Source organism: Furipterus horrens, unplaced genomic scaffold (assembly GCF_987537825.1).
Source record: "Furipterus horrens unplaced genomic scaffold, mFurHor1.1.pri manual_scaffold_1, whole genome shotgun sequence".
Classification (NCBI taxonomy): Eukaryota; Metazoa; Chordata; class Mammalia; order Chiroptera; family Furipteridae; genus Furipterus; species Furipterus horrens.
The window spans coordinates 38,054,986-38,067,273 of NW_028327171.1; the positions used below are offsets into that span (position 1 = coordinate 38,054,986).

Genomic DNA, 12,288 nt, shown 5'->3' on the forward strand with positions numbered 1-12,288 from the left:
ATTGGTAGTTGCAAAAGAGTCATGGAAATTTAAAGTGGGCAAATCATACACAAATTCTGTGTGTGTGTTTTTTTTTCAATTACAGTTTTCTTTCAATATAATTTTGTATTGGTTTCAGATGTACAGCATAGTGGTTAGACAATCATATGCTTTACAGAGCCCCACCTCCCATTTTTCTAGTACCCACCTGGCACCATAGATAGTTACTACAATATTATTAACTATATTCCTGATGATGTACTTTTACATCCCTGTGACTATTTTTGAAGCTACCTATTTGCACTTCTTAAACCCTGCCCCTTTATCACCCAGTCCCCCCAACTCCCCTTCCCACAGCATCAATCAGTCTGTTCTCTTTATCTATGAGTGATATGCAAATTCTTAAAAGCAGGAAAGACCTTAGAGTGTTCTGGGGAGTACAGGGGACTGAGCAGGAGAGCAGCTCAAAGTGAGCTTGTCAAAGACTTCTAGGATGCTGGCTGGCATTGGGAGGGCTGTGGGAAGCCAGGTTGCTAATAGAAAGGAGAGTTAGAAAAGGAAACAAAGAAAACTCAGTCAGGCTAATGGACTTCAAAGGGAGAAAAAAAGAAGCAAAGAGAGAGCTTATTGTCTAGAAAATACAAAATAAGATAACTAAGTAAATGCAAATATATCCGCAATTTTAGTAACTATAAATAGGTTCATTCAGTTAAAAGAAAGTGTTAGAAGTTTTTCAAATTTTAAGAAATTCAGTTATGTGCTAATTTCAAGTTATACAAAATATTATGAGACAGAAAACCTGAAAATGAAAAGATTTTTAAAAGGATATATATCATCCAAATACTAAACAAAGAAAAACTGAAGTAAGATTGTCAATATCAGGCAAAATAGATTTAAAGTTCAAACTTAGATTAGAAGTTTAATTAGAAGATTATCTCATCAGGATAAAAGGAATAAACATCCAGGAAGATACAGTAATTCTGATATGTAGGCTCCAACCAACATGTAAACAAAATAAAAACTTATTAAATTATAAGAAGGAATCAATACATTCAGTATTGCAATGTAAGAGTTTCAATACACTGCTCTCAGAATGTGACAGATCAAAAATTATCTAAAGAGAACAGAGACACTAAGGATACATTGGTATCCCTAGAATGAGGACAGAATTTGGGGTGACTGGATAGGGGAGCATACATAGAAAAGAGACTTTGGTGATTTGTAATAGACTGTGAGTTCCCTTCTAGTGGACTTAGAAAGAAAATAACGGACTCAGGAGATTACTGTGAATATATTATAATGGATGTGCCATGATAATGTAATGAGCAAATTTCACAGCCCACTCTCACATGTGTACATTTTGTGTATACGTGGTGTTTACTGAAGTTCCCATTCTTCCTCCATATTCTTAACACACATACACACTTCTGCTTTTAACATTTTGTTGAGTAAAACACAATGTACTCAAAGTTCTAAGATCTTAATACCAGTTCTAGCTTTGCCTCTAAAGAGCCATGTCACATCAGGCAAGTCGTTTCAGTTTTTATCCCTTATCAGCAAATTGAGGTGATATGATCAGACAGCCAAGATTCCTTTCAGAATTTGCTTCTCCATAAATTTAAGTAAAATGTTTACCCTCTTGGGGATTAGTTTTGCTACTTATAAATGTATATTTAAATTATATATTTTACAAGGGCATATTACCTAGCAATTAATTTTTTCCACTAAGAAATTGCTAAATCAATTATTTAATCTTTCTTTCTATGATGAATGATATGGATAATTTACCAGATGTGTGATTTAATAAGCATACAATTACCCTTTTAAAAATAACCTCTACCCTCTTTGCCACACTAAACCTATAAGTTATCTGCAATGACAGAGAACTTAAAATCTGTTGTGGTAGTGGGGAGTTAGGAGAACAGCTAGCTCTGTCCATACAAAGACACGAATTTTTCTTTAGAAAACGTTTTTGTAAAATATATGTAAGATAACAATAAAAAATATTTTCAACAATTTGAATTTTTTATGTATAAAGATATGTGAAATCGAACTAAGCATCCCTGTGTAAACTGACGTAAAAGCACATGCTTGGCACCAAATTTGCCTTTTCTGATTCTTTCCTGTATCACATACAGCCTACACAGTGCCTTCCTCACAGAAGGGAGGCTTTCCTGATCCTCTAAGATTTATTAGGATCCCTGTATACCTCTCATAGCATTCTGTAGCATATAACTATTAGTAATTATAGTCAATGTCTGTCTCTGCTCATGAGAAAAGCCTTGCATGGACAGGTCTCTCTTGAGGTGGTGGTGCATAAGAAATTTATTTTAAATAAGAAAATATGGTATAATTTGGCTAAAATATGGAGAATGAGTAAAACTCAAACATTTAGATCAATTGGGAAGTTTGTGGAGTATTCCAGAGGAAAGATAATGAAATTCTTAATACTGAATTTTAGCCATATTGTGCATTAATTTTGTGCAGCACCATTTAATTTCTCCTTTTGCTGGGAAAATAGGCTGGGTGTGTCATGAATGCATCCTTGCTTCCTCTCCTGTGTTGATGTCACAGCTTTGGAAAGCAGTCCTGAAGTCTTGGAGGGTGTTATTGCTCTGCTTATGCCCAAGATCCCTGAGTCCCTTTGCCCGTGGCTGACTGCCCTGAGGTTTGCTATCCACAGGGCATTTGTTGCTAAATTGGGAGGTTGTTTTGTTTTGTTTTTTGTTTTTTGTCTTTTACTATGAAGTGACATAAATCAGAGCCAGTTCATTTCAAGATGTACATAATGACCTGAAGGGCACCATACACCACAAAATCAGGTTATAAAGACTCACCAGACCAGAGTTTATCAGAAAATCCCTTAGCTCTGAAAGTTAAGGGAAGCAGGAGGGACTCACCACGGATCACTGAATCATGTCCATATGGCTTCGTTGAGTTTTCAGGTTTTCAGACTCCCTCCCCCACATACCACATACAAACTTACTGCTGCTTCAAGAACTCCACTTGAGTTGCATTGGTTTATTCATGCTTCTCTAAAATCATCTATATTTCTTTCTACCCGAGGTTTTAGTTTGTATTATCCTCATCTGGAATCTTTCCCCTTTTACACTATAAATTCTTGAGCCCTAAATATATACATGTGGTATAATCTTATGTGTTTAATGTGGAATTAAAAACTGGTGCTTTCTAGGAACAAATGATTCATGTCTAGTGACTGTTAACTTCTTTCTTCAGTTGTGTAAAATTGATATGACTTGTCTCTATCAGAAAAGTAAGTCCTAAAATAGGAAACTATCCTATAATTTTTTTTCTTCTCATAGCATGGTGATGATCATATAACAAAGGCTCAATAGATACTAGTGAGATGGTTCATGATTCATCTACTACCTGTCATACTATGTCACACCATGCCATAGAAACCTAGTCTCTCTCAATTTCTTTCTCACACTAACCTATAAACAGGTGTTAGGATTATGTTACAGCACTATCTTCTAGGGTGGGGATATATTACATTTTAATTCTGACTGAAGACATAAACACAATCCCACTATGATCGTTTCACTTACAGCTTAGGTTTTACTGTTAAAGTAAAAAAAAAAAGCATATTTGCCAAGTTTTTCTGCCTGTAACTAAAAAGAGATTACGTTATAGAACAATGGCATTGGTATTGCTTTAGTGAACCTATATATGTCTAACTGCATAGTTCATGCACTAACTAATAAGTTCATTCAAAGTCTTTAAGGCAGATACAGTCACCATACTGATGAATGAAATACAGTAATTGAGGAGAAACAGTAACCATACTCTAAATATTCACAGTTTAATAAATAAATATCATTTTTGTTCTTTCTAGACTACTAACAGAAAGATTGTGACAAAGTCAGAAATTATAAAAATACCTCTATACAAGGCAAAAAGGCAAGTGATTGTGATGTAAAAAGTTTAAGAAAAATGTATTGCATGCATATTTTCTTTTATTAAATTTCTAAAAACACTCTTTTAAACATTTAAATACAACACACAACAGTAGAAGCTGGTGATACGAGTCAGGGCTGGTGACAGATGCATATCACACTGCTGGCCCTGACTCCTGTCACCAGCCTCTACTACTGTGTGTGCATCCATGGCTAGCCCCTGTAGCCACATGAAAGCTCACTGGCAGACAAGGCCCCCACTGCTGTTTGTGAACTTGGATTGAAGCCTGAACCCTGTCACAGACCTATATTATTGCCTGCACCTGCAGATAGGTCCTATAGCACAAATCTGCATGTTGCTGGTGCCAACTCCTGCTACTGGACCTCAGTGGAGTGGGCGGGCCTGCAAAGAGTCCCTGCAACCAGGCAAGTGCACACTGATAGTCTAGATCCCATAGCTGCTCATATGCCCACAGTTGGTCCCCACCCCTACCACTGGCAGAGGTCCTTGCCAATGTATGTGTACCTGCCGCCAGCCCAGCCATGTGCACACCACCAGCTCTCCCCACCACCACCACCACCCTAGTCCCTTGCCTCTGAGGACCTCAATAGCCCTTGAAGCCATTCAGGACCCCACACAGCTCTTGCTGTCAAGGATCATACAATTGTCAATGTCATAGACCTGAGCTGCCTGAGCCAATTCTCCACTCCAAAACTCAAGGTATTTGTGAAGTATCTAATTCTTCTTGTTATTGATTTCTAGTTTTACACCATTCTGGTCAGAAAAGATGCTGGATATGATGGTAATCTTAAGACTTTTATTGTGTGACTTAACATATGATCTATCCTGAAGAATGTTCCATGTGCACTTGAGAAAAATGTATATTCTTCTGCTGTTCTTATGTTCTGTAAATGTCTAAGTCCATCTAATCTAACTTCCGATTTAAGTCCAATGTTTTCTTATGGATTTTCTGTATGGATGATCTATTCATTGTTGAAAGTAAGGTATAGAAGTCCCGGGCTATTATTGTATCTCTATCTTCCTCCCTTTAGGTCTGTTAATATTTGCTGTATATCCTTATATGTGCCTATGTTTTATCATAAACATTTATAAATGCTCTTCTCTGTCTTTTATGTATCTGTCTTATATAAGTATAGTTACCACTTCTTTCTTTGAGTTTTCGTGTATATAAAAATCTTTTCTCATCTTTTTACTTTCAGTCTGTTTTTGCACTTAAAGCTGAAGTGAGTCTCTGGTGGATAGGATATAATTGAGTCTTATGTTTTTATTCATTCAGGCACTCTATACCTTTTTATTAAAGAATTTAGTCCATTTATATCTAAGGTAATTATTGATAGTTCTGGACCTACTCTTGCCATTTGGTTAATTGTTTTCTGGCTGTTTTGTAATTCCTTTTTACCTTTATCCGTCTCTTGTTCTCTTCCTTTGTGGTTTGATAATTTTCTGTAGTGGTGTACAGAGACAGGGAAATATAGAGAGACAGGGAAAATAAAAATGTATGTTCACCATATTTTATGCAGCATAGTAATGAAACCAAACTTGGTGTCATTAGAAAAAAGTGTAAAGTTGGGGTTTTGCAAGGCGTCAGAAGTCAGAGGCCAGGGCATGCACCCAGTGGACCCATCATTAAATCTCCATCTGAATTATTATATTCTTCTGCTCTGTGGTTTCTATATTTTCTATCTTTCTATTGAAATTATCACTGTATTCATGCATTGTTCTCCTGATCTTGATTAGCAAATATATGAACACTATTTTGAACTATTAGGTAAGTCACTTATCTTCATTTTATTAAACTCTGTTTCTGGAGTTTTATCTTGTTCTTTATTTAAAGCATATTTCTTTGTTTCTTCATTTTCCTCGACTCTCTGTATATTAGATAAAGTAGCTACCACTCCTATTCTTGATGTGATGGTTTCCTGTAGGAGATGATTTTCTGTAGGATATTAACCTTATCATTCAGCCCTAGCTCTTGGTTGTCTTTCAGATTTTTGTGATTGTCCAAGCTGAATTCTTTGTTTTTAGTGGCTCCCAGAAGTTGAGTGTGCCAAGATCTGTTAGTGTCCCAAAGAGACGACTCAATCAGCATCTAGGTGCAGGCTTACTGGAAGCCAGATGCTCAGACAGCAACTTTTGAAGCATGTAATAAACTTCCACAGGAAAAAGTAAGGAGAAGCATATTTCACTCTGCAACCTCTGTACTGAGCCCAGGAGGAATAGCCAGTTAAGAAGTGAGGTGGGGTGATGTTTCTCTCCCTCTCTTTCTTCTTTACTCTCTCTCTCTCTAAAAATAAATAAATAAAAAGAAACAAATAAATAAATAAATTATTTTTAAAAAAAGAAGAAGTGAGGTGGGTTTTGTGTGTGTGTGCATTTGTTTGTTTGCTACATTCTGTGGGACTGTAAAGGCAAGCCCCACTGACCACCAAAGCCCAGTGATCAAGGGATGCATCCGCTGGGTGTTAGCCACAAAAGCTAGGCACCAGGCATGTGCACAACCTTTTTCATGAGACTTCAGTGACTTAGACCACAGCAAAGGGAGCACATAAAGATGGCACTTGCCGTCTCTCTGGTTTCCAAACAGGATATTAGTTGTGTCATGAGTGTCTGTTCATGATACAGCCTTTCGTATATGTCAGCTGGGTAGCTGCCTCAGCTAGCTGCCTGCTAGCAGCCCAGCACCAAGGAAAAGACCAGAATCACACACTGTACTATGCTATTCACTCAGCTTTTATTGAATGCAGGTTCATTCAAAGTAGAACATCACATGCATTAATAGCCTACTCACACTTTAACCATCTAAGAGAATTATTACACACACACACACACACACACACACACACACACACACACACACACACACACACACACACAGCGATCAATGAAGGATAACAAACCTGAGTCCCAGAGTCTCAGTCTGCAGGTCAGGGAGACAGCACGGTGGGCAGAGGAGTTGTCAGCATCTTGCAAGGAAGGATCTCTGGAGCCAGATAGACAGTAGGGCACGTGAAGTCCTCAGTCCAGCAGAGCAGAGCCTCTGGTAGCCAATGCCCAGGAAGATCAGCATGACATGGAGCAGCACTCTGGTGTGTGGAGCTCAGCTGTCTCAGCAGTGGTCTGGAACCTGCCTTAGTTATGCCTGAAAAATGGTGTACTCCACCCTTCTGGGTACTTTCAATAAGTGTCTTGGCACCCCTGATGCCAACTTTGGAATTTCCCCAAGAGCTTATGGGTGGTGCATGCCAGTTTTGCTTTATACCTCTGCTGCCAAGTGTGGAATTTTCCCAGGAGCCTATCTATGAGTGGTCCCTCTCTGCAGACGTGGCCATTCTGATCACATGGGTAGTTATCTTAGCTGTGTCTTTTGCCAGACAAGTCTGTTGTGACCATGTGAGTAGATATCTTAAGTGTGTTCCCTTTCCAGATATGTCTTAAAGTAACTTAAGCAGTTTTCCTCTTGAACCAAAGTGTCATGGCTTACTGAAAGCCATTTTAGTTGACATGAGTTACTCTGCTTTGTTTTATATACTTTATGATATCTTGATCAGACCAATGCCATTTTATTGGTCCTGCTCTGGACAAGTTGGCCTCTAGATGTGTGTTAAATTAGAAACCTGACCCTCAGCCTATGGATGTTAAGATATGCAGATAGTCCTTGTTCAGGAAAGTTAAGGAGATGGGGTGTTTTGTGTTGTTTTTTGTTGTTTGTTTGTTTGTTTGTTTTTGCCTGCTGCCTTTGCACTGAACCATGGGGGCAGAGCCATAGCTAGTATTCCCAAGATGTTTAAGAACTGTGTTTTGCTATAGTGTTATGGGTCTTCCGGACACAAATCCCACTGGCCTTCAGGGCTAGAGTTTAGGGGTTCTATCCCTCAAATAAAAATCTTAAAAGTTAGGGCACTAAATGTTGAGTTGAAACCCTTCTCTTGCCAGGGAAAAGCTATGAGTTATGAGCTTATGCCTGATTCTATGTCCCTGTAATGCAGTGAGTTTTATGGCCAGAGTATGTCTCAGACTTTCCTATCCATTTTTTTTTTTTGAGTTTTTTCTCTTTAGCCTAGGAATCACTCAGTTCCTATATTTTTTCAGAGGGAATTATTTCATGTGTAGCTGTAGATTCAGTGCGTTCAGAAGAGGGGGAGACTGAAGGAGCTTTATATGTCATCATCATGCTGGAACCCAGCAAGACTCATCATACTCAATGTCTTTAACACAGGATTAATTCCCCCACTACCTGCCTCTAGGCTCATCAAGATAATGAACTGAGATATTTAGGTATACAGCACTTTGAAAAGAACAGAGCTATGTATAAAAATATAAGGGAAGGTTGCTTTGGCATGACCGAATAAGGTTGAATTCCAAAGCGGATGGGAAGTGTATGCAGTATTTCTCATCTCTTCTCACTTAAAGGCAAGACGTACACAAATCTCTCTCTCGTTTATGCTGCTACAAATAAAGCCGATTTAGTCTAAGCAGTCTATTGTGGGCCAGGTGACGTAGGAATCTCAGAATTTGTTGCCAGGTTCTTTCTGAGAGAAATAACAAGGTTACTGGCTTATATTCCAGTTGTTTGAGCTGCCAAATGACTCTTAAGAAAGCAAAACAAAACAACTCTCTCCAGCAGGACACAGGGAAGTCCCCTTTCTCCTCCCTCTCCATTCTTTCATTTTAATCTTTTGTAATGTGTGGTTTCCAGATTCCAAAAGTGTAAACAAAACATGTCTGTTTTGTAGTTTCTATTATCCAGTGCAAATTGGAAAAGTAAACCATATGCTTCCTAATCTTCAAAATTTTCTTTTTGCAAATAAATTATTTCCAAATATTCTTGAATGATTTGGATGGGGTGGGATGGAATAGAAAAAGGATTCATATCAATCTACTGATAGATAAAGCTTTTTCCTGAAAAACAGCATCATCAGAAGAGGCATTTGCCAGGATTTTTGTGATCACTATTCTGGGGCTAAAACTCTGCAATGGTACCTTAGGCATTGGGGAAGAAGTGGTTGCTACATTTGGGGGAAAAAAATCTCAAAGAAATAAAGGGATGTCAACATTTTTCTTTTCCTCTTTATTTCTAAAAAAAAAATGTGTTTCTCCGGAATAAAGAAAATCAAATTGAATTCCATTTTTACCGTGATATAAATTATATAAATTATCAAAAGTGTAACTTTTCAATATTAAATGAACTGTGACCCCTGTTGAACATGTGGATTTGGATATTTAGCATCATATTTTCTTTGTAATTTATATCTCTTATGTGTTCTGTACTAGCTCAAGTTAGTGTGCTAATTTCCCTTGTGTAGTTTCACAAGAATGTTTTCATTCACTATCAAGATTTCACAGTTTATTAGTAATATCAACCCAGCCACATTTCACTGTGTGCCAGCTTTAGGACTCTAAGGTATGTATGGACATTTGTATAGCCCCAGTAAAGATTAAATATTAGTTGAGAGAGAGAGGGAAAATATCAGTAGTATTTGCCACCTGTCCAAAGTTACTCTGAGACGTATGTGAATACAAATGACTTTGTCAGTCTGTTAAGCAGATGCTGGTTCAGCTGTAGTGCATATGCTGGTTTTCAAAAAGTTTTCCAGGCATGAGTTTTGGGGATGCAACTTAGAATTTTATATTTTAAACATTTAATTTAGCCATCGACCTTGAAGATGTATAAATATAATTAGTTTTGATAAATTTTAGAAAAGAAATTAGTAATATAGTAAAGAGTAAATATAGTAATATAGTAGACTGCCTAAGATTTTCAAGGAATTTTGTAGACTGAATTATATTTTAAATGAATTCAATTGAACATTATTTTTTTCAGGAGTTTTACTTAGTTCAATAACAAGATATTGATTTCCAGTTCTCTATTTTTCATTTTATCATGTGATATTCTCAACTGTTTTATAAGAAATTGTTTAAAAGTTTAAATATTCAACTCCAAGTAGGACAGCAATTTCTTAATATTTAGGTCAAAAAAAAAGAAACAATATATGTCTTTATATTAATTTAAGACATGAAATAGATACTGAGTTTTTATTTTCTTTAGAGAAAAATAAAATTAAAAAAAGGTTTAAAAGAAAAAGATTTTATAAAAGTATATTTTATCCTTTGTGTTTTTGCTACTCTGGATGTATGAGTGTATCGAATAATGAAAAACAAACAAAAAACTTTAATACTGAATGCTAGCATTTCCTTTTTTTTTCTTTCAGCTCTCAGGAGAAGTGATTTTACAAATTGCCAATGAACCAGTTCTGCCTTTTAATGCTCTTGATATAGCTTTAGAAGTCCAAAACAGCCTTAAAGGTAATTTTTATTTAAATTATAGTAATTTTAGAATATGAAAAATTGTTCAACTAATTTTTAACACTAATTGGATAAAAGTGTGTAGTATATTATGATAATGTAGATCCTCCCTCTTATAGAGGATTATTGTGAGAAGGGATTAGAAGAATTTGGCTGCTATGTCAATAGAAATGAGGTGTAATTATGAGTAAGCATAAGGCAACATGTAAGTTTTAAAGAGTGTTCTACCTACCCACCTGTTTTATCAAAGAGATTTACAATTGCAAACTTTAATTATCATTTATAGGTTCCCTATGGAAAAACATAGTTTTGGGATTTTTTTAAAACACTTGTACCTTAGTCAGTTCAAACAAAACTTGCCTGGAAGTTTCTCCTCAGAGATTGATTTCTATAAGGTATGGGCTCCATCCAATTTCACAGAAGTACTGGCTCATCCTAGATTAAAGATGACCAAAATATTATTTTTATAGTCTCTACTCCAATTTCTTCACATATGAATATATTTTTTTCTTCAGAATTCTGACACCACCCTAAGTATTATCTTCAGTTCCACATTATCTACATATAAATCTTTCATTTAGGCTTATAATCTGTCTTTATTAAACAAATACAAAGGTCAATATTGTAGTTAAAAATGAACCCTCCTTCTCTTTGAGTCATGTATTTTACTAGCAGATCTGTAATGAGTTATTTGTAGTTCATTTCTCAATGCAAAAGCTGATAATCTAACTATAGGAATCCTTGGAAAGTAAGTAGATCATTCTAAAGAGCCAAATATTTTTGGTATTTGAACATTTAATACTACCTGGATTGCTTCTTAATCAAAAGAATGCTACAATACCACCCACTCACAAATTGTTCTCATGACTTTTATTATAGTGGCTGTGAAACCTTGACCTCAGGAACAATTGAGCTGTTGCGTAGAGCTGTTTGCTCCCATACTAAATGGCCTCACTGCTCTGCTTTGTTATATGTGTTGGTTTCTATATAGTTTTCTTCTTTTCTACTTCTGTCAAGGATTCTATCTCACTGTTGTCATTGTGACTCCTGCAGCAACCACTCTGCCCTCTATTCTAATTGACTATTTTTAGGATATTTTGGACTTAAACCCTGAGTCACAAAGTGTATGACATTTTGCAAAACAAGAACAGAGCTGGTATAAATAAAATATTCTGTGACTATTAGTGTTATCTTTTCTGCAAGGATTTATTTTAAGCATTTATTTTACTTCTGCATACTCTTCTTATTTTTATACTTAAGAAAATTCATTTGGTTCTGTGTATAATACTTAAAACTTTCAGAGAACAAAAAGCGATTGTTATTTTAAAACATAAAGATTGTTCATTTATAAGGAAATAACTGTCATTCATAAGAAGGAGCCTCAAAAATACACTGTGAAATGTTAACTTTACATGACAGAATCATTAATGATTTAGAAATTGCTTTTCTAAGTCAGATTTTTTTATGATAAACATATATTGCATTTGGAAAAATGACACAAAATAATTTTAAATTAAAGTAATAAAATCAGCAAAAATAACAGTATCAATATTATTGTAATCATAAGTGCCAAGTTCTATTATAGTTTAAACAATTGAGTTTATTTTTTTAATTCATAAATAAACAAAATATTTTAGCATTATAACTACTTTATGCATCGCAAGTAATCTGAAGGTCAAATAATATCCTAATGGGTGATTATTAGAATTATATTACTCTTGTTTTTTAGATAGAAATCTCTTTCAAAATCAAAAGAAAAGTACGTTCTCCCTCTCCCCAGAAAATTTCATTGTACAAAAAGTTTGCTATAAAGATTTTCACTGCAGGGCAGATATCACTAAATCTATGTGGACCTCACGCTAAAATACAAAGGTTCTCAGTGGATGAGCCAGGAGCATTTTGGCTCCTTGCTGTTATATTGGACTGCTTCAGTTTTGGTGAAGACATCTTTCTTTGATTGTTAATTATTTTTGAGTTTTGCTTTCTTTTGATATGAAACTCCTTGGGTCTTTTTATCACTTTCACTCAGAAACATGAAGCCGACTTGAGATGTACTTGATATTAGAA

At 35.8% G+C, this 12,288-nt stretch overlaps 1 protein-coding gene across 1 annotated transcript in view; it reads left to right on the forward strand.

Moving 5' to 3' along the window:
- Window positions 1-12,288, forward strand: part of NAALADL2 (N-acetylated alpha-linked acidic dipeptidase like 2) — a 669,716-nt gene that overhangs the window by 598,773 nt on the left and 58,655 nt on the right. The window contains exon 11 of the mRNA XM_090276711.1: window positions 10,128-10,221. Coding sequence (XP_090132837.1) covers window positions 10,128-10,221 — 94 coding nt within the window. The remainder of the gene's footprint in view (window positions 1-10,127; window positions 10,222-12,288) is intronic.